This window comes from Rhinolophus sinicus, chromosome 16 (genome assembly GCF_057876585.1).
Source record: "Rhinolophus sinicus isolate RSI-liver-muscle chromosome 16, RSI-T2T, whole genome shotgun sequence".
NCBI lineage: Eukaryota > Metazoa > Chordata > Mammalia > Chiroptera > Rhinolophidae > Rhinolophus > Rhinolophus sinicus.
The window spans coordinates 6,816,462-6,842,181 of record NC_142516.1 but is presented as its reverse complement, the minus strand read 5'-3'; the positions used below and the strand labels follow the sequence as shown (position 1 = coordinate 6,842,181).

At 53.3% G+C, this 25,720-nt stretch overlaps 2 protein-coding genes across 39 annotated transcripts in view; one reads left to right on the top strand and one right to left on the bottom strand.

The window, feature by feature from the left end:
* Positions 1-732: 732 nt before the first annotated feature.
* On the bottom strand, positions 733-25,112 carry CIZ1 (CDKN1A interacting zinc finger protein 1). 15 transcript variants are annotated; one of them, XM_088793607.1, is made up of 20 exons: positions 24,970-25,112; positions 22,496-22,702; positions 18,126-18,313; positions 16,855-17,002; positions 16,041-16,191; positions 15,715-15,830; positions 14,101-14,172; positions 12,128-12,357; positions 9,815-9,905; positions 9,522-9,633; positions 8,394-9,004; positions 8,014-8,135; positions 7,184-7,381; positions 6,345-6,469; positions 4,253-4,340; positions 3,660-3,773; positions 3,303-3,458; positions 1,713-1,782; positions 1,405-1,526; positions 733-1,072 (listed from the first exon to the last, which is right to left on the bottom strand). In XM_088793607.1, exons 3-20 carry the CDS (start codon positions 18,198-18,200, stop codon positions 854-856), a joined length of 2,820 nt encoding a protein of 939 aa, XP_088649733.1. In that variant the 5' UTR covers positions 18,201-18,313; positions 22,496-22,702; positions 24,970-25,112; the 3' UTR covers positions 733-853. The 15 variants fall into 15 exon arrangements, with proteins under 15 accessions (XP_088649733.1, XP_074187213.2, XP_074187210.2 ...); XM_074331112.2 differs by lacking the exons at positions 18,126-18,313; positions 22,496-22,702; positions 24,970-25,112 and having other exon boundaries at positions 8,394-8,595; positions 8,692-9,004; positions 16,855-17,030; XM_074331109.2 differs by lacking the exons at positions 18,126-18,313; positions 22,496-22,702; positions 24,970-25,112 and having other exon boundaries at positions 8,394-8,595; positions 8,680-9,004; positions 16,850-17,024.
* Positions 24,143-25,720, top strand: part of DNM1 (dynamin 1) — a 40,194-nt gene continuing 38,616 nt past the window's right edge. For all 24 annotated transcript variants that reach the window (XR_012495961.2, XR_016019492.1, XR_012495966.2 and 21 more), the window contains exon 1: positions 24,143-24,416. Coding sequence is in view for 16 of the 24 variants with exons in the window: in XM_074331091.2 (XP_074187192.1) it covers positions 24,256-24,416 (161 nt within the window). In the remaining 8 variants the exon portion in view is untranslated. The remainder of the gene's footprint in view (positions 24,417-25,720) is intronic.

Here is a 25,720-nt window from a genome sequence, read left to right as displayed (position 1 = left end):
AGCCAGGCTGAGACAGCGTCGGACATGCTGTGTGACACTGTGTGATAAGCTTAGCTTCTCTGGGTACTAGGGCTTTTCACTAAGACAGCCAACACCAAAACATGCTGTATAACCTTGGGCACCGCCCTCCTGCTCTCGGCCCCTCTCCAGTTGGCCAATAGCAGGGTTGGTCTGCTTGTTTCTGCAGGGGTCTTTCCAAAGGGGGAGATAGCAGAAGTAAAGATCCAACATAGGCTGGGCCACATTCACGGATGGTTCATTATAAGGTCAGCTGACGAGAAGGGCGTGAACCATGAACTCAGAACCAGAGGAGCAGCGAGGGCCCCCCCCCTTCCTGCACTGCAATTTCCACAGGATCCAGCTGGAGAGAGAGACTAGGCTAGCACAGGGGTGCAGAGCTTCAGCCTGGGGTCACATCCTCGCCACTCACCCGATGTATGACCTTTAGCAAGTCACTTGACCTTGCCAGGCCTTAGTTTCTTCATTTGTAATTTGGAGGTAACAAGACGTCTCTCCTAGAGTCACCGTGAAGATTAAATGAGACCTTACTTGAAGGTACTTTCCTCGCCCTGATACATTATTAAGAGGGAAAGCAAGGCTCAGAGGTGAAGTGCGTCGTGATCCCAGGTTCCCTGGTTAGGCCGGTTCCGCCCTCACACTGCCTGAGAGGCTGGGCGCTGGTTGGGGTGCTCCCCTTCCCGTCTCCCCAGACACAAGTGCTGGTGGGGACTATACAGCCAAACTACCTTTTATTGGATTTTTGAGTAAAAACACCAACCATGTCAAAGTTCATGCAGACTCCTAAAAGCACAGATCTGGACCCAGATGGGGTGGGTGTAGAGAACTCCTTCTATCAGGTTTTGAGGCGGTTTGAGCGCCGGGGTGGTGGGGGCTGGGGGGGCTGGTCTGTCACCTTGCTGGGGTGTTTGGCTGTGTCCTGGATACCGGGTTGCGTATGGGAACGGCCGCTGGAGGTGAAGAGAGCAGTCAAGGCGTTCCGGGCGGTGATGGCACACCGGCGGCTCACGGGCCTGGTGGTGGCGGGGCTGGGCTTCTTGGCCTTCTTGTATTTCTGGACACAGAAGGTGTGGGTGAGGCAGGGCTCCCTCCCTCCCTGGTGTGCTGGCCAGCAGCCGCTTCCCCAGCCAGGCTGAGACAGATTGGACATGCTGTGTGACCCTGTGTGATACGCTCAGCCTCCCTGGGCCAGAGCTCTAGAGCTAACAGCCTGTCCCTCAGCAACCCCCCCCCCAGAACAACAGCAGAAAGAGCCCGGCCCCACCCCGGCTCTGTCCCTCTGTGGGCAGGGCCTCCCTGTGGAGTGTAGCTGGGGCTGAGGTCAAGTGTAGCGGGGAGGTGGCCATTGGCCATCAGCCCCATCAGCTCGAATAAAGTGTGAGTCACCTGCAGGTTCTCGAAGTGAGCCAAGGACTTGCAGTGGGAGAGCTGCGCCCCCGACGTGCTGTGGTAGAACTTGCGGCAGATGTGGCAGACATAGCCCATCACAGGTACCAGGAAGTCCACACCTGTGGGACAGCAGGGTCTCTGTGTTCACATCCCTCACGCCAGCCAGGTGTCCTGCCCTCTTTAGGGGCCCATGTGCTCTCCCACGCTCCAGGTGGGAGAAGTGAAGACAAGGGGATAGGCCAGGATGTCGTGGCTGCGATCTGGGGGGTGTCCCCTGGAGGTTGGGCTCAGGGCTGGGGTCTTACCATATGCGGTATTGGGGCTGTAGGTCTCTGAGCCTTTCCACTCCTCTGTGGATATATCTCTGGACCTCACCTGGAAACACGCAAGTGTGGCCTCGGATCTGGCTTCCCCAAGACCCCAGCCCCTGAATGCAGGTTGGGGGCCAGGAACCCACCCATGCTCTCAAGCACAATGTCCCCTTGATCTCGAGGAGGTTGTGGGTGGCATTCTCTGAGCCTCGCACGTGCTGATCCTGCGCCCGAGTGCCCTGCCCAACCCGTACTTCCGGGGCTCAGCTCCATCCGCGCCCTCCTCCAGGAAGGCCTGCTCCCACAGGGGCCATATTAGGTGCCAGGGGTGCCCAACGCGTCACACGTCATCTCATTGAATCCTCACAACCTGCTATGGTTCACCCATTTTGCATAACAGGAAACTGAGGCCCAGGCACATGAACTTATTTGCCCAGGGTCACACAGCTGGTTTAGCGAGGAGGAGGGCGGTGAACCCTGGTGGGCCCCAAGTCCTGGTTACACTTTTAGCTGTGAGCACCCTGCCAGGTCCCTAAGGTCCTACCTGGTGCTGCAGTGACCTCATTCCTGGGGAGTGGGTGGCTTTCAGGTCACCTAGGACCCCTCATTTCACCTGCTGGACATAAGCCCCTTCCAGATGAGACTATCTGACTCCAGCACATCAGCCCCACCATGCCTAGCAGTGCCTTCCGCCACATACCAAGCAAACAAACATGGCTTTTAAGAGTGACGACCACTGACATTTGCTACCCTGGGCTGCGGCCCTCCCCCACAGCCTGAGGGCTATTACTTCTGAGCAGAGGAAACTGAGGCTCAGAGAGGCCAAGGGGCTTGCCTGGGACACCCCTGCTGACTGCCGAATACCAAGCCAGCTTCACCCCTAACCTGCTCGGGGCTGCAGGTCGCCCTTGCCGCCCTCCATCTACAGCCCCTCGGTGCCCCCTTTCTGCTGCCCCATCACCACTATGGACTGGAACGGGTGAGCTCTGTGAGGGCAGGGGCCAGGCCTCGGTCTCCACGTAGCTCTGGTGTCAGGCACTGGGGCAGGGCCTGGCCCAGAACGAGTGCTCCGGAAGCATTTGTTAAACTGAAAAGAATCCACAATCCTCCAGCTTCTCGCTCATGGGAGGCAGAGGGGCGGGGGCGTTCTGAGCACAGGCTCTGGAGTCGCATTTCCTGGCATCCAAATTGGTAAGATTCTGCCAGGAAAGTGCTTGATACATGCCTGGCCTATAGTAGGTGCTCAACAACTGTCGCCTGCTCTCGCTGTCACCTTCATTATCCTCTTACACTGGCCTTACTGTATACACCACATAGCTCCCCCACTTACTGAGGCTGTGCCCTCAGCCAAGGGGTCCTTTCCCTTCCTCAATTCAGAATTTCAGCCGGACCTTCGAGGCCCTCACATATTTCACCTGTCACCGGTCATTGTGATATTTACACATAGTCATCTAGAATACAGTTCCTATTAATACTCAACTGTGCCCTGTGGTAGTGCCTACAAATGCCAGCACAGTGGCTCCTGGCCCCTGGGAGATGTCCAGCCTCCAGCCTGCCTCCCGAGTCCCCTCCGCCCCCAAGCACCTGCTTGCAGAATTCCTCATCAACCTCAATTTCTTCTTCTTCTTCTTCATCGTCGTCCTCCTCCTCTTCCTCATCTCCCTCAAAGCAGCCCACAGCGTCCACTGTGATGAAGTGGTCCTCTTCTTGGCCAGGTAGCTCCTTCTCGAGCATCTTCAGCTGCCCAGGGGAGTGGGCCAGGGCTCAGGTCAGCTCAGGGCAGCCAAGGTGCCACACCCCATGCACCTCATACCCCTGGGAATTCCAATGCCTCCAGACCTGCGGTGAGCACGGTCTGGGATAAATCTCAAATTGCTGTGTGGCCTTGGCCAAGGCTCTGTACATCTCTGGGCCCATGTCCTTCGAGGGAGCTGGGGTTACCTCCTTAGCTTTGTCCTTGTGCCCTTGGGACTTCACGTGCTCCACAAACTTGCGGGGGGTCTTGAAGTAGCGGTTGCAAACAGTGCAGAAAGGTCGCAGGGACTGTTTGGCGATCTGGGGAAAGAAGGGCAGGCCCAGTGGGTGGCAGGCAGTGTCCCCAGGTGCAGCCAGCGAGACCTCGCTTCCCACCTGCAGGCTACCACATCTGTAATCAGCTGGCTGCGCTCGCCCCTGTACCAAACATGGGCAACATGTCCCCTCCCTATGCCTCTGGCTCCAAAGTGGGATGGCAGGTGGCAACAGAAAGGACAGAGGGAAAATAGGGAGAGAAGATAACCACCAAGAGGAGCCCCACGAGCCCCGTAGGTGAATGGCATGGTGAGATGGCACCTCGCCCACCCTGAGTAGAAGGAGAAACTGAAGCCCAGAGAAGAAACATGACTGACTCATCGAGAAGCCACACTTTAGAGTTATGGCCACGCAGAGACAAAGGCTGACACTGACCTTCCACTCCCAACCGGGGCTCTCTCCCCTCCAGCCCTCGGCTTGGAGACAGCACAGGGGGTGCCTTCGCAGCATGTGTGCCCTCATACCTTGTGGTCCTGTGTCCTGCGGTGCTGGATCAGGTCCCCCATGTAGTAGACGCGGCAGGTGTTGCACCAGCGCCTCAGTGGAGGCTCTCTGAGGGACAATCAAAACGTGTAGTGTGACACTATGTTTACTGGAAAGACAGAGTCTCCCAGGTGCTCCATAATCCAAGTGCCATTCCAATAGGATCTTTCTTGGAAACTTAACAAAATGGGTCTGAGATTCATCTGGAACAATACTTAAATAATAACCAAGGAAACTTGGGCGGGGGGGGAAGGGGTTGCAGAATGAGATTCAGAAGCACTTGGGATACCGAGGGGCCACCAGGACAGTGATACAACGGAGGATGTCTGGCCTTGAAAATTCCCCTTTATCCTTCAGTTTAAACACCCTTTTGTTCCCAGAGTTGTTCTTGCCCCTCCCCCCATTCCTGGACCTGTCCCCATCCCAGTAAGGCCACGCCCCCCTCTGAGGCCCCAATGTGTCACGGCTACAGCTTTGTCCACAATGGATTGGCAGGACCTCATCCATTTTCCACCCGCACTGGGCTATGGGGAGCTCTGGGAAGCCAGGACTGCATCCCAGAATCCCCAGGGCCTGGCACGGGATCGGCCTTGAGTTTCTGACTGTGTCAGATGAAGGAAGGACAGGCAGCCTCTCTGAAGGACTGCCACGTTCTGCGTGGCCTTTAGGGGGCCAAGTCCGGATTCCAGGGGAGGCGTCATCAGGAGACAGGTCAACAAATCCCCTCCACCGGAAGCTTGTTCCGAGCTTGGGCTACCTCTGTGCCATGTTCTCGTGTGACGAGATCTATTTTGACATCATGAAGCTCATTCTGCAAATGCAACTTTGACTCCTGTTCTCACTTGACACTGAATCAAGCACGTTTCCACATTATCATAAATTCCTGCCACTGTCCTATCTATCAGTTGTTCCACCACGTGGACTTAACCGATCTACCTAATCCTCCAGTTTGGGATATTTTAGATAATTTCCAATGACATTTTTCATTATGACATTACCTCTGCAAGGAATGTTTTGTGAGTGCCCTTTCTCCTGTGTTTATGATGACGTCACCTAAGTATACGTCCTAGGTCAGCGGGCAGGGGAGGTTTAAAGCTCGAGAACATACTGCAAAGCCACGTAGGGAAGCTCTTCGCAAAGTGAGGAATGCTAGCAGAGACACTGCTACCTTTGGAGAGAGCGCTCCCTGTCACTCAGGGCACCTGTCCCCTCATCCCACTTGGGAGTGCAAGCTATGACCCTCTGTAATGCTCACGGCAGAGTCCCTGACCACGGATGGCCTCAGGGTCTGTCCAGCCTGTGGAAGTGTTTCATTTGGCCTCCACGAGGTTTGGTTTGTGTTAATTGGGAACTAGCTGTTAACATTTTGAAATTGGGAGACTCCACCTACAAATCTGGGTTTCCGGATTCTCCTGAAAAACTAGGGGACCGGGATCTGAGGGACAGCTATCCTGGGAGACAGAGCCCATGTCCCCCGGATGGCCTAAGCCAACATGACCTGCTTCTCTCTGAAGACACCTCCCAGCCCCTACCGGCCTCTGTGACTGCCCACGGGTCGTGCGAGGTCCTCCAGCTCCCACCTTCCCACGCCGACAGCCAGTCTCAGACTCTAGGAGGGCTGGTGATTCTGACTGACCAAGCGTCCATGACAGTGAAAGGGGCACACGGAGGGTAGCTCGAACCTCGGACCACAAGATGAACTGAGCCTTACCGTTATACCCCCGTAGTGGGGTCCGGACATGTGCTGGGGACGAGAAGCAGCCCCAGTGCCACAAGTGGGCAACCCACTTCCTTCCCACTTGGATGGTCACACTCTTCCCGTCTGGATGGCAGGAACCTTAATGAACTATCTGGGTCATGAACTCCTGCATTACACCCATCACCAGGCCATTTTACAGACGAGGAAAACTGAGGTCCAAGGCCACACAGTTGCTGCGAAGAGGCCTCTGGGGAAAGGCAATGCTAAGTACAAAGGCAGACCTTGCAGACGGTAGATTCAGGGCCCCTCCCAGCCTTGCCTGGCCTGCGAGACTGCCCACCCCTCAGTATAGAGCCTCTGAGATCCTCACTCACTCATCCTCTCTCTCCAGGACATCCCGGGGCACGGGCAACAGGGACAGGAGGCAGGCATGGCTCATGTGCTGGATCTCTCCGAGCCGCTGCTGGTGCTGGGCCCCCGACATGTGGTCCTGGAACTCCTTCAATACAAAGGAGCAAGGGAGGGGCATGAGGCGAGAGCCCTGGAATGGCGGTCAGGGCGGGGCCCACAGAGGAGGTCTCCAACCTCAGCTGCATGGCCACCCCACCACCGCTGAGGCCATTTCTCTTACAACCCTGTGTGGGCCAGAGAAGACTGGTAAACTGAGGCACAGAGTGAGCGCACAGTAGCCAATGCTTCTGCTCATCCTGGAGCTGTGTGAGTGCCTCAAAGACAAGCAGCGGTCTGATTAACTTCCAGGTCCCCAGCTCTGCTCAGGAGAGGCACCGAGTGACAGCAGCACGAGGAGCACTAATATGAGCGGGAAGCTGTTATTAATGCTATGCTTTCTCTGGACCAAGCCTGTGGCTCAGGGCTTCAATGTGAAGTCGTGGAATCCTCAGAACCACCCAGTGAGGTGGATTCTAAATGTTTCCTCATCTGATGCATAAAGAAACCGAGGCAGGAAGGCAGAAATTCACCTTGCGAGGGCTACACAGCTAGTCAGGACCAATTTATACCAGCTCTGCCTGACTCTAAAATCCTGCCTTCGTGGCTGGTCAGAAAATGTTTTCTGAGCAAGTGCAGGGCTGCCAGGGGCGGGGCTCATGGCGCCCCATGTGGCCACTCAGGCGGTCGTGGTAAAGGCAGGCTTGGCATCCCACTCAGCCCCTCCCCTCGACCTACCCAACCCCCAGGGCCCAGTTGGCAGTACCTGCTGGCTGCTGCAGTTGGTCTTGCAGATGTAGCAGAAGAACTGGAGGGTCTGCTTAGAGGGTGTGCTGGTGGCAGCAGAAGTGGCAGAGATGGAGTCGCCAGAACGGGGCCCGGGTGTGAGGGATACAGTGCTAAAGGCCCGACTGTCACTGCTCTGCAGGATGGTGACCTTCAGGGAGCCCCCAGTACCCCACACCTGCACCGGAAGCAGAAGCAGAGCTACCACCAGCTGGGCACTTATGGGGGGCCAGCCCCAGTGCTAAACATCTATGGGCACTGTCTCATCAGGCCCTCCTGACAGTCCACTTTACATAGGGGAAATCTGAGGCTCTGAGCCATTGGGTGATTTCCCAAGCTCACACAGCTAGGACGCATTACAGTCAGGATTCCAACCCAGTCCCACCTAACTCTCAAGTCCACCCACCCCAATCCTCACATGACAGATGGAGAAACTGAGATGCAAAGAATGCAATGGGTTTGGCCACAATTAGTGTGAGGCAAAGCTGGGTCCTGATCCCCCGGCACGGGCTGCCACTCTGCTCTCTCCATTAGAGCCACGTCACCCATGTCAGGGGACTAGGGGCACTAGTTTTGTAATGAGCAGGTTAGAAGGGATTCTTGTCACCACAAGTACTTCCACATCTTCAGAGCAAAGGCATGTGAAGGCAACAAGACAGCATGAGTTCAACAAGCCACCATCAAATCCAGGTGGAGGGCTGCCATCACATCTACCAGGTGAGGAAATGTGATGGGGCCCAGAGGTGGGCTGGGGCGGGAAGAGGCCCTCCCACAGCTGGGCGTAGTGGTCACGTCAGCATCTCTACCCACCCTGAGCATCTCCCTTGCTCTTTTTTCACATTCCCCCACATCCAGACCACTGGTCAGCTCTTCCTGGCTCTCCTCCACGCTGACCTGGGCACCCACAGGCTCTGGTGAGGCCTCCTCCTGGCCTGAAATGACAGATGTACTCTGTTTCCCAGGGTCCACCTCCCACTTTGCCCAGAGGGACCCAGGCCCATGGGCCACTTTCTCTGCCCACAGCCATGGCCTTAAAGCCTAAGGTGTAGATGGCCCCAAACCCTGGTTCTCGGTCCAACCCTTGGTCCCAGACAATACCCAGTCAGGACTGTACAGTGCCGGGGGAGGAAAGAAGGGCCTGGGCAGAGCTTTCCCATCACTGGGTGGACTGGGAGCCAGCACTCACTTACCCGCTCCAACTTCTGCCATATCAGGCCGTGTCTCCAGCACAGTGGAATTAACTAGAACTGGTGCTTGCTCCGATGCTGGCACCTGTGGCTGGGTCTGAGGCTGCCCCTGGGTCTGGTCCAGTGGCTGCATTGGAGACTTCTCTGAAGGTTGTTCCGGTGGCTGCTCCACTGTCTGGAACTTTGGCTGTGCTTCTGACTGGACCTGTGGATATGTCTGTGTCTGTGCCTGCTTCTGCAGCTGTGGCTGCCCCTGCCTTGGGGGCTGTGAATGTGCCTGTGGCTGCACCTGTGGCTGCACCTGCTTCTGTGGCTCCACCTCCTTCTGCAGCTGCGGCTGCACCTGCTGTGGCACTAAATGCTCTGGAGACGTCTGTGTCTGTGCCTGTTTCTGCAGCTTTGGCTGCACCTGGGCATCTGCTGATGGCATCTGTGGCTGCACCTGGGCCTGGATCTGCAGAACCCGTGGCTGGAATCGTGGCAGCACTCGGGCTTCTGGTGGCTCAGGCAGTAGCTCGGGTGTCTGTGTCTGCTTCAGTGCTGTCATCCGGGCCTGTGGCTGGACCTTTGCCTGCAGCTGCCCTGGGCGCCCCTTCTCTGTGGGCTCCTCGGAGCTAGCAATGATCAAAAGAGTATCAAATTCATGTCTTCCAATTGGTCCCAGGGGCTCCCTAGAAAGGCCAGGACCCAGGTTCCAGTCATCACTCTACCATGTTCAAGCTGGGTATTTGGGTAAGCCCCTTTGGCTCTCAGGGCCCCAGTTTCACTTACATAAATTGGCAGGATCACTCGTTCCCACCTCCCACAATTTGCTAACATGTATCCTAGGCCTGTAAAGCTGCATACCTTCTACCCACCCTGAGGTCCCAGATGCATATCTTCATTCCTCCACCCTGGCCACTTTGTCTGCTTCTAGGTGGCTCAGTCACAGTGAAAACACCAGAGTCTAGCCTGGGGCCTTCCCAGGTGAGGTGCAGAATTAGGTTTACCTTCCTCCAAGCCAGAGGCCAAGGCCCTTTCCTTGCTCCTGCTCCCCTGAAGGGTCCTGCTCCCAACTACACCCACCCCCTGCCTTTGCAAGAATAGGAGTACAGAACTCCTGGGTCCCAGCAGGTTTTCAGCATCAGTTACCTCTTTGACCTTTTAGCGGGTGGCTCGGACGCCTCATAAGAAGACTCTCGCTCAGGTGCTGGAGTACGTTTCTCCTTAGTGATGTCATCTGGGCTGGGAGGGGAATCTTGGTCTAGAATGGAAGGCAGATGAATGATTGCCATTGGCAAGTAAAGCACGAACAAGCCAGGAGATGAGGCCTGGGCTCACCACCCCCCGCAAGATCCCAGCCACCCAGAACTGTCTCCACTACCAATCCTGCAGCCACCTGCCCCAACCTTCATCCCCTTTGAAAGACCAGCAGCTTTCCTCACCTGGTGTGTCCATTCGGGGCTCTGTGGCTTCCTCAGACCCCTCTGGGGGGTCTGCGTTGTCTTCCACAGGCGTCGTCTGAGAAGAAGAATCCTGCTTCCTTTCAGAAACCATTCTGACAACCACCACCCACCCTTTTAAACACATCCTTGCCCAAGAATGGCTGCAACAGTCCCCCAGGAGATGAAGGGGCCTGGGGCCCTCTGATGGGCCTGGCCCCAGAGCCGCCAAGAGGCGATCCTAAACACCCTGGGAATCGTGTCGAGGGCATTCCTTCTAGCTGCCTGTTTAGGAAACCCAGGTCTGGAGGACACAAGCCCTCTCCTGGCCATGGTGCTGCCACCTGACTCCCCACACGCTTCTCCACTCAGCAGCCAGAGGACTCCTTCTCACATGCAAACGTCATCATGTCTCTTGTCTCTTGCAGGCTGAAACCCTCCTGTGACTTTTTACAGGCCTGGAGTACACCTCTCTTACCCCGAGCCTGACACCACCTCCCCCACCTCCTACACAATCGGACCTCTGTCCCCACACCTACCCCTCCAGCCTCAGCAGCTCTCCTTCCCCCTTTCTACATCCACACTGGCCTTCTCTCTGATTCCCCAAAGCCCCAGGCCTCTTCCTGCCCCAGGCCTCTCCCCAGAGCCTCGAAGACACTTCCTGCAGAAAGCCCTCCTGACACCAGAATAGGTGCAGACCCCTAGGACAGGTTGCCAGAGGACCTTGGGCTTCCCTTTTGTGGCACTTGCCACAGTCTTAATTAACTGGTGAAAGCATTATTTGCATTACTGTCTTACCACCACCTCCATCTTCCTCCCTAGCCCAGGATCTCCAGGAGGGCCAGGCCAGATGGGACATCTGCACCACTGAGTCCCATGCAGGGTCTTACAAATGTTTGCTAAATACATGCATGGCTCCAGCTGGTTCTAGGGCCCCCCAGGAAGCACCAGGAGCCCCACCTGCAGCCTCCCTCCCTTCTACTAAGCCGAAGGAACCAGCAGTGCGCCAGCACATGCACCAGAGCAGGACTCCGTGCCTTTCAGGACCACCCAGCTCTCACCCTGCACGACCCGGCACTGGCCTGTGAGTCAGGAGGCCCAACTCTGGCTCTGTCTCAACAACTGTACAGCCCAGGGCAACCTCCACCGACTCTGAGCCTCAGTTTTCCTACATGTAAAATGTGGGCAGGGGGCGGTCATAGACAAGACCACGTGAGGACAGGCCCACTGGAAGGTCAGAGGCCGGGATCCCTCTCTGGAGGGAAATGCCTCACCTCCCGATGGGCGCTGCCCCAGAGCAGGCAAAAAGGGGGTTACCGTCCCCACCCCAGAACGCTCTTAGGAGCGTGGTGTGTTTGAGGATCTGCCAGGATGCTCAGGGACAGGACAGCCTCAGGGAGGATGGTATTTGCTTTGCAAGTCTCTTTGAGTTTCTCTGCTCAGGTCAGGCAGAGCTTTCCTTTGATGCTTTTACCTCCTCTCAATCATAAAAAGCCAGGACCAGACCTTCAGATTTTATAACATTGTTTCACCCCAATTACCTTTCTTTTACTTGCACATATGGCAATTAATTTACACTGATTTTACATTTTAGGTAGCGATATAATGGTTCCTTTTAAAATAATTGTAACGAAGAAGAAGCTAGTTCATTTAACACAGTGCTATCCCAGGCAGGAGGAATTAGCCACATGGAGGTGGCTTGTAAGTCCCTGAAATGTGGCAAGCCAAATTGCGATGTCAGTATAAAACACACACCAGATTTTAAGACTTAGTACCAAAAAAAAAGGAACGTAAAATGCCTCATTCATTTTTTTAAGTTGCTTACATGTTGGAATGATAATCTTTTAATATATTGGGTTAAATAAAGTATATGAATAAAATCAACTCCACCTGTTTCATTTCACTTTGTTAATGTGATTGCTAGAAAAACTGAAATTATATATATAGCTTGCATTCTATGTCCCTTGGGCAGTACTGATTTTAAAGGAAACTGTTAGGGTACACCTAAAACTAATATATTATGTGTCAATTAGATCTCAATTTTTTTAAAAAAAGAGAAATATTAGGTAAATAATACTGCTGGTGTTTGGACATGGCAAAAATCACAGCAGGGGTTCGGGACTATTTCAAGTGTGGGAAACACTAGATGAGTCCAATTTACCTCCTGCTCATTTTACAGATGAAGAAACTGAGGCACAAAGAGGGGTGTGACCTGCCCAAGGGCCCAGTGTGAGCTGGAGTGGGGAGCTCACTTGACACCCAGGTAAGCCCTCTCCCACTCCCATCCCCACCGGCTCTATCCCAGCCATCACTCACCTTGCGATTGGGGGGAGTGGAGGAGGAGGTCCGGGCCTGTTTCTGGGTGGCCCGCCCTGAAAGGTTGAGCTGGGAGGGGTTTATGGAGACCCCCACAGGAGGGGGGCCCAGCAGAGACTGCCGAGTGGCCTGGGGAAAGAACTGCTGTAGATTTGGGGTGGCGAGCTGAGGGGGTGTGAGGCTGGGTGCTGTCAGGTTCGGGGTTGCCAGGTTGTAGCCACGGAAGTTACCTATAAGTAAGAAGAGGGAAGAAAAGGGATTACAACCATGGTTGGATGGTAGAGGGTCAGGGTTCAGACCACAAAGCATCATGGGAACATCATAGAAAACTTTGAAGGTGACCCTTCCCACTCAAGGGGAGAGATGAGAGCTGAGGACCCAGTCCCACCTTGAGCATTAAGGCTGGTTTTATGCTCTAGCTGGGGGACTGCCTTTTCCCTCCCAATGCCTCCCAGGTCAGCGGCTTGGGAAGCCCCAGCAAACCCACTCACCCTCAGGCATGCTCTAGAGTACACCTTACGTTATGTGAAAGATCCAGCACAGGACCCAGAGAAGAACCAGCAAGATGACTGGTCCCTGGAATAATAAGACCCTTCCCTACCCCCACCAGCTACCCTGGGAACTAGGTGCTAAGCACTTTCCATGCATGGCCTCGGTCACTCGGCCATTATCAGGGTAGGTATTATTGTCACAATAGTCACAAAGTGGAGGAGATATCCAGGGTCCCTGGGAGGGGCCCACTGGCCCCAGCCATGGTTCTGGGGGTCCTCCTGACTCTTCCCTCTTTATGCACTGCCCCCATCCAAGCCGACACATATCCTATCAACTCTCTCTCCTACCCCTCTTCCCAGTTCAGCCTGACTCCCCTTTCCATCTCCACTCCCAGCTGCCCTTCCAAAGCCACTTCAACCACAACTGAGTGGCAGCCACAACTTTTGCACTGGATAGCAGCAGTGATCTTTCTAAAATCACATTCTGACTTCCCTGCATAAAACCTTCCATAGCTCCCTGCTGCTCATGGTGAGAGATCTGGCCCTGCCTCTTCCTCGACCTCCTTTCTTGCCATTCTCCCCACACATGCCCCCACTAGACTCCAGCCACATGCTCCCATGCATCCCTCAAACAAGCCTGGTTTCTCCCTGCCTTTGGGCCTTTGCACATTCTGTTCCTTCCTCCCGGGACATTCTGCCCCGACTTCCTCCCAGTCATGCTGCAGTGCTCCGTACAGGTGTTTCTCCTCTGGGAGGCTTTCCCAGACCTTTTCTGGGTCCCCAGATGCCCCAGAGTGCCTGTTCTAGGATCTGCTACACAATTTCCTGATCTGTTTCCCAGTGCCTACCACTCAACCATACTGGGACCTCCTTAAAGGTAGGCACCTCATCAGACTAGGAAGCCCAGTGCTTGGGAAGTTTTTGAGCCGTGAAAGACAGTTCAAATTCTTGCCCCAATGCTGGCACTAGAATGACAAAGGTTAAAGGGCATGGGTGGGATGTGCTGTGAGAGCTGGTTCAAATCCAGACTCTACAGTACAAGCTCCGTGACCTTAAGTAAATCAGTTGCCCCGTCTTAGCCTCAGTTCTCTGATCTGTAAAAAGGGGATAATAACGTTTGACTCACAGTGTTTTATGAAGATTCAATGAGATATACACGTGTACCTGGTACATAGTAAGTGTTCAATGAACACTAACTTAAAACAAATACATATATACACATATGTGCAGAGAAAGAATGCCAATCAGCTCTTGAAAACAGAGAGATAAACAATGCCACACTCTAAAAGAAAAATGACAAAGGACATGGACAAGTCACAAAAGAAATACAAATATTTAACAGACAAATATAAAATGTTAAACTGCACTAGTGCTTCAAGAAATGTAAACTAAAACATTCATGATATAGCTTTTTTGCCAACCAAATTAGTAAATTATATGTATATATACATATATATTAATATATAAAAAAGCATATAATACCCAATGTTGCCGTGGGCATGGTGAGACCGACAGTGTCATACGTGGCTGGTGGCATTGCAAACTGGTCCAGTCCTTTGGGAAAGCAATTTGGCAATACTTATCAAGAGCCATAAAACATCACTCCCCAACCCCCAACCCAGTCATTCTACTCTTGGGAATCCATTCTAAGAAAATACTCTCAAACATGATACTCATCCGAGTGTCATTTAAAAGAGGAAAAAACGGGAGAACAGCTGAGAAGGTTTAGGTAAGCAAAGGTACATCCCTCCAGTGGAAGAGTAAACAGCTGTTAAAAACAATCTTTACAGAAACTGTCAAATTATATGATAAATGATGATGCCATTCTAGTCAATGAAAAAGAAACAGGATACAGCCTTTCACTTATATCAATAACCACAATCATATACAAATCCCCAAGTTTGTGCCTAGGAAAAAAATGGGAGGAAATACAGCAAAACCTTGGCAAGTGGTTCTTTTCTTCAGGAGGTAAGTCTACACATGGTAATTTGCGTTTTTCTTATCCTCTTTTTAAAATACTTTTTTCATTTTTCTTTGAAGAGTGTCGCTTTTAAAATGGGAAAGAAAGGGGGGAGATATATATGTACTCATTGTGGGTCATGTGTGTGGTTTTATCTCTGCACCCATCCATCTGTGATTTCTAAGCCAGCTCCCAGGGCCATCCACATCTATGTGACCCTGACAGGACTGCAGAGTGACAACCATCACATCACCTGACCTGGCTGCATACCCTGCTGGACAGCAGGATAGCCTACTGCCTAAGAAAACAGCTCTGTAGTAAGATCTGGGCTCTAATTCTCCCTCTAATCAACACCTACTTGCTGTGTGACCTTGGGCACATGACCCCTCTCTGGGCCCCCGTTTCATCACCTGTAAAATGGGATCATGAGTGTATCCCCGCTTAGGGTTGTCAGCAAATTCAAGGAATTAGGTTTGTAAAGGCCTCAGCACAGTCCTAACCCAGCAAGTCACACCTACCCTGTGGGAGGGGCTGGGTCTGAATATGAGTTGGCCCCAGGTCACTGGACCCCAGGATTACTTCCACAGGGACTGAGGTATCAGGAGCAGCATCTTGGAAAGAAAAGCTGAGATACTGCTCTCCACACGGGGAAACTGAGGCAAGGGAACAGGCTTAACTTAGAGGACTAGAGACACCCACTCAAGAGATCAAGGGGGTCAGGAGGCCTAGGCCTTGGTCTAGCTGAGGCACTGCTGGTGCTGCTGTGACCCAGGGCAAATGACTTCCCTTCTCTGGACCTCAGCTTCCTCATCTGTCAAATGGGATGAGGAGGAGGGTGGTCAAAATAGATCATTCTGGCCAATGTCTCATCTAATCTAAATGTCAGTAAAATGTGCTGAGTACTGTCCATAGAGCCAGCACCACAGCCAAGGGCACACCTCTGTGATCAGATAGACCTGTATGCAGCTGAGCCACTTAGGGGCTTACACCTCCTGAAGCCTCGGTGTCTTTGTCTGTAAACTAGGATGCTGACACTAGCTCCCTGTCGGGTACTGTGTGGATCTGGTGAGATTTAATGTGATGGGGCTGCTGGGAAGCTGCCACTACGACGGAGTGAGAAGGGCTTGTGACCATACCTTGCAACTGCTGCAAAAGCAAAGCTCTCTGTAGCACAGAGCCATTGAGAAGGGAGGCTGAGCTGGCGCCCTGGAGATTCAGAAGCTGCTGCTGTGGCTGCTGCTGGGGGAGCCCCCTGTGTTGAGAGCAGGTGTCAGAGGGTTACTGGGAGAATCAGACCCTCCGTCTTTCCTGAGTGGCCTCACCTCCATTCTCTGCCCCCGTTTGATGACCTGCAGGTCTCAAATAGGTACTCCTCTGGGAGAAAGGGCTGGGAAGACGGGTCTCCAAGACATGGATCTAAGTGGCAGGGCTAGAGCCGCCCACCCTTTCCGGGGAAACTCACCGGCTGACGGCCATGGGCAGTGGGGCCTGCGGTGGGGACTGCTGGAGCAGCTGCTGGAGCTGCAGCAACTGCTGCTGCTGCTGCAGCTGCTGCTGGAGCTGCTGCTGCTGCAACTGCTGGAGCTGCTGCTGTTGCTGGTTGAACATGGCGGCTGGGGGAAGGAAGGGGAGTAAGGCTGGGAACCCCAGCACAAGGCAGTTCAGCTCTCCTCCCGTCCATGGTCATCCACGTCCTCCAATCCCGGGCCCTCAAATAGTGCCAGCTGAGCACGACACTCCCAGGACTGCCCACAGCATGCCACATTTGCACCTCACCCCATTATTACACCCCCAATTCTGCCAACAGCAGCAGGAGTCAAGTACCCTCCCCATTTCCCCCAAATCCTGCCAACAGTCCCTCCTTCAAATGACCAACCCCGCCCTCCCTCTCTCCAACTCTCACCGTCCATCCTTTCAGGAGCATCCGACGCAAACACACCTCCCCCTTCAGTGTTTCTCTGCGCCAACCGCTTACGAATGCCAGCCCCCCGCGCACTCCCACCCCCTCCCGTGTGCCTATTTGGTGTCGATAACAGCAGCACCCCCACCCCCACCCCCACCTTTCACTTTCGCCCATGAACAAGGTAGGAGGAAGGTTTCTCTCCATCCTAATCCCCTCCCCCCAGCCATTCCGCTAACCCCTTCCTCTGCAGATACAGCCGCATTACACATCACCTCCGGTAACCCCACCTGCCCCTGAAGCCCTCAGCCTCCATTATAGTGGCAGCTAAGCCTTCCGTCCGTTCCTCCAGCCGTCCTCGGCCAGCGCACCTCACCTCCCGGCGCGGCTTTGGCTGCGGGAACTGCACGGCCTCCTCCCCGCAGCCCGTCCGCTGTCGCGTCGCCCCCTCCAGCAGGGTAGGCAGCACGCGGCCCCGGCGCCTCCGGCTCGGGGTTCCAGGACTCCGGCAGCTCCACTTGGTCCTGTCGGCTCAGAAGGCTGATCTGAGGGCCGGGCTGGGCAGCGCCCTCTGGAGGACCGGAGGTTCGGGTGCCGCTGGCCGCGCAAGAGGACGGTTCGGGAGCACGGGTTACGCTGCGGCGACGACACACGCTCACCTAGCACCCAGGCGGCGGCGGGCGCGGCTTTGGGCTGCGAGGGGGCCCCGGGCAACGCAGACCCTCCGTCCTGTGTCCTCTGCGTCGGGAAGGGGCGGCCCTGAACTCCAGGTCCGTCTGTCGCCCGGAGGGATTTGTCGTCTGGGGGTACACGCGGGCGACTTCAAGGAGACTATCCACAACCGACCTCCCCGCGGCCACCACTGTCCCGTGATGGGGGGGGGGGAGGATGGCGCGCGGGGCTGGGGGGTGAGGGGGCATGCAGCCAGCCGCTGGACATTCGGGGACCGAGACCCGGTGACAGGGCGACCAGCACAGCCCGGCAGAAGAATGTGCCCTAAAAAGGGGTGGGGAGGTCCGTTTGAAAGTGATTTTTCTCCGATTTGACTCGAGAGGAGATGAGAAGGGCTAAATTCAATGGAAAAAAAAAGGCGCTCTTGCTGCCCTCGAAGGACCCTTTAATTACGACTCTGTCCCGCGTCCCGGCGCCCCAATCCTCGGTCCCCACACGGAGTCACTGAGGCAAAAACCTGTGGTTACTAAATAGCAATCCCTGTTCCCCTTGCTGTTACTCAGCTGTCTGTAACTCTAACAGCCCGGGGCAATTCGTTCCCTTTGAATTCAGCGCCGTCTGTATGCAGGCACGGCGCTTGGTGGCGCTAGGGACGCGCAGACCCGAGTGTCAAGCAATCTTCTGTCCTATGACGGCCGTTGCCCTAAAGCTTTGGACTCGCTCTACTGCAGCCTCGGGCGGCGGCACAGGTGCCTTACTCCGCCTGGACTTAGTGGCGCGAAAGTGGTTCAGCATGGCCTGAGCGCGGGGTAGGGCGGGGGTCCGGGAACATCGCCGACGCCTTTGGATGGAAGGGCAACCCGGAGGATGGTGGCTTTGAAGGCCGGCCTGAGAAGTTAGGCTTTATCCCCGAAGGGCAGGGAGCGCTAGGGAAGAGTGCGACAGCATCACATCCGCCCAGATTAGAAAACTCACTGCGATGAAAATCGAGACGGAGACAGTAAGGAGGGAGAGAAGGGCCGAGTCAAGATCGCCCAGGCTTCCAAGCATTCTGACACCCTGATCAAGCGTTGGAGACGTCCGAAGTTGAATCAGGGCTCGGCTGTCTTCTGGCTAGGCGACGCTGGCAGTCAGGAGAGTTCTCTCTGAGCTCATTTCTTCCTCTATAGAATGGGTGTCCCCTCCCAGAGGGGTGTGAGGGCCATATTACATAAGCTTAGCACTGGCACCTGGCAGGAAGCCAGCCTAGCAAATTGCCAAAGTAAAAAAAACTGAAAATAATGCTCATGCTGCTGAAGGTAGGGAAAGCCAGCGCTGGCTTCCTGTTTTTCCTGCTTTCTGGAAAGCATTTGGCAAATAATCCATCAAGACTCTTGAATGTGTTCTGCCCTTTGACCTGGTAACCCCACTGGTAGGAATCTAGCCCAAGAAAATAATCAGAAACGAGAGCTTTATAAGCCAGCAGGTCATTTACAGAAACATTATAATAGCTGTCTGGAAAATAATCAACTTTAGGGCAACAGCTAAATAAACCCTGGTGTCTGCTTCTTAAGGAGTAGCACACAGCCATCAGAAATTGTGTTTTCAAAGGATATTTAAACACTCGCAATATGATGCAAAGTGAACTCAGGAGTTACAAAACTGCATACACATTATGATCCTGGTTTCGGAAGAATAAATATATGTGTGCACTGGGCTCATGGGCGGGTTACTTTCTCTCCTTTTTTTCTAATTTAGTTTTGATGAGTTTGAATGACTATCAAGGGGAGGGAGTGAACATTCTCTAAAATGTATATGACCTTGTGCTGTCTTCTTGAAGAACAGAGGAGATAGTGGATAGGAGTGCTCTGGGGACATTGTTTAGGGCTAGATTCACGTCAATTATTTTTAATCAATCCCTTGCAGGCAAAGCCCCCCCCAAAGGAATGTGTTTGGGGAGAGAAGAGAGGCCCCATCTCTTTGCATCCCAAATGAAGTCTGAGGCGGTAGCGTCACATGGAGACTTGTTTCTTGCATCTAACTTGAGATGCACCTTTATCAGGAAATAAACTGTTATACTCATGTGGATCTATGTCCAGACCTATTCTGCTCCAGGAATCTGCCTGTCCTTTGCTGTCTCTTTCCATGATGACAACACATAGTGTGACTATTATAATTTTGGAATACATTTTAGTGCCTAATAACACAAACCCCTGACATTGTTATGCTTTATAAAAATATTTCTTGCCAATTGCCAATCATGTAAATGTTTTTCAGGTCAATTATAGAATAATTTTGTCAAACTGTCTCCTTGCCCTCCCCACTCCCCCTGCTGCCCAAAATATCCCATCATTGAATCCCAACATTGAATTTCAATCAATGTTGCATGAAATGTGTTTAAGTTGGAGAAGAGCTGACATCTTTACCCTGAGTTTTTCAGTTTAAGAATGAGGTGAATATCTCCGTTTATCGAGCTCTGTGTTATGTTAGGGTTTTGCAGGTTTCTTGATCTAGTACCTGCATAGTTTTTATGGTAGCTATAATCACTATTTCCCCAGTGTACTTTCTAACTACCTATTGGTTATGGTGTCTTTGTCTTGTAACCTGCCACCTCCTTACCTGGCATTACATCTGCCCTCAGTAATGTCATGTGCCCCTTGGCAGAAAGCAGCTGCTGAGTTGTCCCCATGTCCTTGGGACCCAGCTCAGAGCCTCATATGTCATGGTTACGTGGGGAAGGTTGATTAACTGAGTGAGTGAATGAATGAATGAATGACTCTGGGATGCTGTATCCTCCCTCCATCCTCGGCTTGGTGCCTATCTTAGCAGCTCTTCCCTTGTCGACATCGCAGCCCCACTGAGGCACCCAGCACAGAACACCAACGTAGGTAATAGAATGAGACCACAACCAGACACCTAGCTCAGAAACCCCAGAAACAGGCTGTGTTCAGAGACAGCTCCAGGTCAGACAAGAGGCAGGGAAAAATATAAGACCATATGCTTATCACGGGGCCTCCCCAGTAGCTGTCACCCACCTGTGCCTTTACCTATACATAAAGGGGGTGAGGGAGACAGAGAACAGAGGTGGGGAGCGGCACAATGGGCATAGCCTTGTTGCTGACCCTACTTTCCAGAGTGACCTGGGGCCCCTCCTGACTTAGGACCTTAGTGTGGCCGTCTCTGCTGGACAGGACTGAATTGTGGGTAACAGGCTGTCCCTCCTCCCTTCCCCTTAGCAGGTCCAGCTACAGTGGCTCCTTCTGTCCCCAAAGGAACCAAATTTTCCTTACAATGCTCCCCCTTGCTTCTGACTCCTCACCAGGCCAATTCCTGTCCAGTCTTCCCAGCTCAATTCAAATATCAGGAGGCCTTCCCTGATTGCTGGATATGCCCTCAAAGCCCTCTGTCCACGTGGGGAATTGGGCGAAATGGGGCCTGGAATTCCCACAAGCTGAACCATCCAGGGACTGAGATGGCCCCCAATCCAGGCCTCCTAACCCAGGTCTGTCTCTCCTACAAACACCAGTGTATTTACGATCCTTTAGCTTTCCCATCAAGAGGTGACACCCTTTGCTATCTTCACAAGACTGACGTTTCTCCAGACATTACAATGATGCTGCTGATGATTATAATTACATCATAGTTCTAATTATTCACTGTACCATGCACGGTTTTCATGTTCTACCTGAATTATTATGACATCACAAATGCTCCTTGCACAGCTCTATGAGTTAGGTAGCATTTTCTTTTTCTGTTTTGTTTCTTTGCTTCTTTTCTTTAGATTCTACATGTAAGTGAGATCATACGATATTTGTCTTTCTGTCTGACTTATTTCACTTAGCATAATACCCTCTAGGTCCATCCATGTTGTCACAAATGGTAAGATTTCATTCTTGTTTATGGCTGAGTAATATTCCATTGTATGTAAGAGTTAGGTAATATTATCATCCCCTTTTTACTGAAGAAACTGAGGGTCAGGGAGGTGAAGCGACTTGCCTAAGGTCATCAGGTTAGAAAGCAGCAGAGGTGGGATTTGAACACCAGCCAGTCCAGCTTTCCAGCTGTGCCCGTGACTCATATGTACCTAACCATCAGCACACAAGGGTACCTGCCTTATTCCAGGCTCATGGGGAGCTCCTCACTATAAGATGGGACGCTGCAAGCACAGATGCTTGGACCATCAGTGCCCAAAAGCCCCTGGGAAATCTTGGTGCCCAGTCCCCAGCCATGCAGAGGAGGGGGTGTGGCCCAGCCTGGCTCAGCTGCTCCCTCAGCAGTAACCTTGCCCCAGACTGGGCCAGGTGCCGTTGCCCTATGCACCCGGTCTGCTTAGCTTGTCTTTCTCTCCCCAGTGAATCCATTCTAGAAGGACATGTCCTACATCTTATTAACCTCTTCATCCCCCTGTGTCTTGCTTGAGGTCTGGCATGAAGTAGCCACTGATCAATAACCTGTTGAAGAATAAATGAACAAATGAACCCAAAGGGCCCAGACCCTGATCAGACCCAATGACTAAATATAATGGCTTGACCGAGCTGTGTAATAAGGCCACTGTTCAATTCAATATAACCAGCATTTACCGAGCACCTACTGTATGCACAACAGAAACCCTATCAGAAAGGGCTACTGTTTTATGTGCACTTATATATATATAGGTTACAAGAGCTGGAGTAGTGTAGGATAGAAACGTGGAAGCTCTGAGTCTTACGACCTCCATTCACATCTTCACTCTATCACTTCCTGGCTTTGTGACCTTAGACTCATTCCTCATGAACCCTTTGTGCCTCTGTTTCCTCATCTGTCAAAAGGAACTAATAAAAACTTCTCCCTCCTGAGGGTTGAATCTCTCAGCAGAGTAACCTGGCAGAGAGGAAATGCCCAGTGAACGTTCCTATTGTAAACCTGCCCAGCAGTTAGTGGTTAAAGCTGCAGGAGGTCCAGAGAGAATTCTCCCGCTTGGGTGCTCAAAAGAGAGAGAGTCAAAGCCATTTCTAAGACTCCTTTAATTTATTGGCCCTCAGGGCCCCCAGCTTCTCAGTGCCTGGGGAGAACTGTCTACAGTAGCACTTCTTCAGTCCTCACCAAAATCTGTGGGAAACTGAGGCCAGGGTAGCTTTCAGGTTCATTTCCTTTCTGATTCCATACCTTCGCTTATACTGGTTCCTCCATCCAGAACATCAACCCTTCTCTACACCCCACAGTGTAGAGAATGGATTTTATTCATCCATTCTTCAAGCCCACCACATCCGTTTTTAGCAGACCAGGAAACAAAAACAGGGCACTGCCAAACTGGAAAACTATGCAGCCGTGAACAAGAACCATGACCGATCTGTCGGTTCTTACACTGAAACAGGTCAAAGACATACCGTTACTAAAAAAGCAAGTTGCAGAGCTTCTCCAACTTTGAAGTGCATAGGAATCTTCTGGGGCACTTGGTTCTTATGAAATTCAGGTTGTGATTCAGCAGGTTATAAGTGGGGCTTGAGATTCTGCATTTCTGAGTAGGTCATGCCCAGGCTGCTGGTCTGGCATCAGTGATACAGCAGGACAGGATGTATAATAAGATCCCACTTCTGTAAAAACAAAATGAATATATATGCAAAAAACCAGAGAATAAACACTAAATTATAAAGACTGATTATCTCTGGGTGGGAGGATGACCAGAAGCTTTCAGATACTGTGTAAAGGCTGATTTTTACAATAAGTTTCACTATCGTAATTAGGAAAAACCCAGCCATGACGGTGCCCCTCTAGGTAGACATCTGCAAACTGCAGCTCCTCCAAATTAATGACTCTACTCCAGGCTTCCTCTCTGGTTCTTAGGGCATAATACTGTTTCCCCAAAAATGAGACTGGGTCTTATATTAATTTTTGCTCCAAAAGATGCATTAGGGCTTGTGTTCAGGGGATGTCATCCTGAAAAATCATGCTAGGGCTTATTTTCCGGTTAGATCTTTTTTTCAGGGAAACATGGTTACCAGGCTGGCCTGAAGCAGCTGCTCAGGAGGGGTGTTGTGGGTGGCTGATGCTCCATCTGTCTCGAGGGCTGTCATCATCGGCATCCTCCAAGCAGTGGTTCAGTAAAAGTCTCTTGAGCGCCAGGCCAGGACTATGCCCTTCATAGGCATTTCTAATCTATCATTATCCCCATTACCCAGATTAGATAACTGAGGCTTAGGGACATGGAGGGACCTGGGTGACACAGCTTGTCTAAGGCCCAGGCCAGGCTCCTAGGATAGGGCCTGATCTGCCTGTGGCTGGCTGGCTTCTCATCATTTAGGTCTCTTCTCAAGTATCACCTCCTCAGAGAATCCCCATGACGCCGCCCAAGCTAAAGTGGACTTTTCATACCCACAGTTACCTCTTTTCACAACCCATTTTTTTTCCTCCATTGTTCTTAGTATAAACTTTTTTTCACTTTTGCTATTTCATTGATCTTTTTGGTCAATCATTGACTGTCTGTCTCTGCCACCTGGATGTAAGATCTATGAGAGACCTTGTCTGTCTTGTTCACTGCTGTATCTCCAGTGCCTAGGACAGGCCCGCCATATAGTAGGTGCTCAGTAAATATCTGTTGAATTAATGTTCTATATTTCTCCTGCTAGAAACAGGGAAAGTGAGGCCCAAAGGGACATGCTGGAGATGAATTAGTGTGAGAACTTAAGAGTAAAGGCAGTGAGGCCAAATTGAACTCCTGGTCAGTAGACTGTGACCTTGGAGGATGCCATTTTCTCTCCAAGCCTCAGTTTCCCTATCTATAAGATGAAGTGAAGCAGCCATGACCACTATCCAAGAGGCCTGATACCAGGGGGTGAGACCCTCACCCATTTCAGAATATCTTCGGCGCATTATCCACACTCCCACACACTGCTGGCTCAAGCTCCCCAAAACCCGCAGAAGGAGAAAACTGCAATCCCCATAGGTCCGCTGACGGCGCCTGCGCACGGCGGCCGGACTGCAGCGCCGCGGGCGCCCTCTGGCGGCAGTCCGGGGCAGCGCTCCCCTCCAATCCTGGAGGGCGGGGGGCCCGAGGCGCAGGCAGTCGGAGCGCGCGGCTGCTGCGGCGGAGCCGGAGCCCGGAGCCGAAGCGGCGGCCAGATCGCAGCCCTCGGGGCCCGCCGCAGCCATGGGCAACCGCGGCATGGAAGATCTCATCCCGCTGGTCAACCGGCTGCAGGACGCCTTCTCCGCCATTGGCCAGAACGCGGACCTCGACCTGCCGCAGATCGCCGTGGTGGGAGGCCAGAGCGCGGGCAAGAGCTCGGTGTTGGAGAATTTCGTTGGCAGGTAAGAGAGGCGCTCCGCGGAGCGCGTACTCCCGACACCTGGGTCCCCTGGGCCTCCGCCCCTGGCCCCGACGGCGCCGCGACCTCACAGCCCCTGGCGCTGCACCCGCGACCGTGCGCCCCCCACCTCCAGCCAGAGGGAGGCGGCCCTCCGCCTTCCGCGAGAGCCCCTCAGAGGCGGCAGCGCCCCCCGCTTGTCCACAAACGGCGTCAGGCCACCAGCTACTGTATCACGCCCCCTCCTCCGCCCCATCCGTTTGGGAAGACAGCGCTCTGCCAGGAGACCCTTACACAGGGTTGTCCCCGATACCTCACAAGGGCACCGAGGGGCCTGAATTACTCAGTGGCTCCCTCCGACTCCCTCCAGGAGTACCTTGGAGGGGCAACACCCCCGGGGCAGTGCCCCCTACCCCTAGGCTCTACGGAGGACAGCTCCCTCCCCCCATGGGAATTCCTGGACAGTGGCAGGGGACACCCCCCACAGCCCCTGGTAGAGGCCATAGCTCTGTGGGCATCAAGGACCAGGCACAGCCTACCCCCTCTCACACACACACCTCTGCGGCTCCCGCCGCCATCCGTGCGCAGCGCGGCCGTGGGGGGAGGCGCGGGCTGCAGGATGAGGAAGGGAAGGGGGGTGGGGGAGAAACTGCTTCTGATCCTTTTATGAGCAGCCGGCCCCTTATTCTGCCGCCGCCCCTGGGTGGAGGACGTCTGTCAAAGTCGTTCTCCCCTTGGTCTGGCAGAGGGATTGTAATGGAGGGAGAATGCAGTGGAGGGCAGAGATGACTAAGACGGAGGCAGGATGGCGGGGAGGGGGGAGCCATTTGCAGAACCTAATCCTCCTTCTCTGCCTTTGATCCCACAAGGCGCTGGAAGGGCCAGGTGGCAGGGAGTGGGGGGCAACCACAAAGACAAAAGGTCCTGGGTTTAGAGGGACAGGCAGTGTTGTGACCCCCCAAGTTCCCTCAAGACAGGGGAGGCAGAAATGGCTTTTTGGGGTGCGGAGAAGGAGGAGAGAGAGAGGATGGCGCTCTCCTGGTGCTGGAGGCTGGATGGGGGCTGGGCAGACTGAGGTTGGAGGCAGGAGAATTGACACTGACCTCTCCACTGTCATCTCTCTCCCTCACCTTCAGAAACCCTAGCTTCCTCCCAATGACCTTCATGGCTAAGGAAGCCACTGGCAATGTGGGAGAGGGAGGTAGAGGCCCCTCCCTCTGAGGAACAGCAGTTCTGGGGAGAGACATCCTGGGTCCAAATCGGGTTTTGCTGTGAAACCTCAGGCCAGTCACTTGCCCTCTCTGAGCT

What these genes read in the sequence shown, in the direction of transcription:
- CIZ1 (XM_088793607.1), bottom strand. Translation starts at nt 18,200, where the DNA reads ATGCTTGGAAGCCTGGGCGATCTTGACTCGGCCCTTCTCTCCCTCCTT. An exon ending in CATGCCCACGGCAACATTGG is followed by an intron (nt 12,358 to 14,100) that starts GTATTATATGCT and finishes TCTTACTTATAG; the next exon opens with GTAACTTCCGTGGCTACAAC. An exon ending in CCAACTGCAGCAGCCAGCAG is followed by an intron (nt 6,470 to 7,183) that starts GTACTGCCAACT and finishes TTTGTATTGAAG; the next exon opens with GAGTTCCAGGACCACATGTC.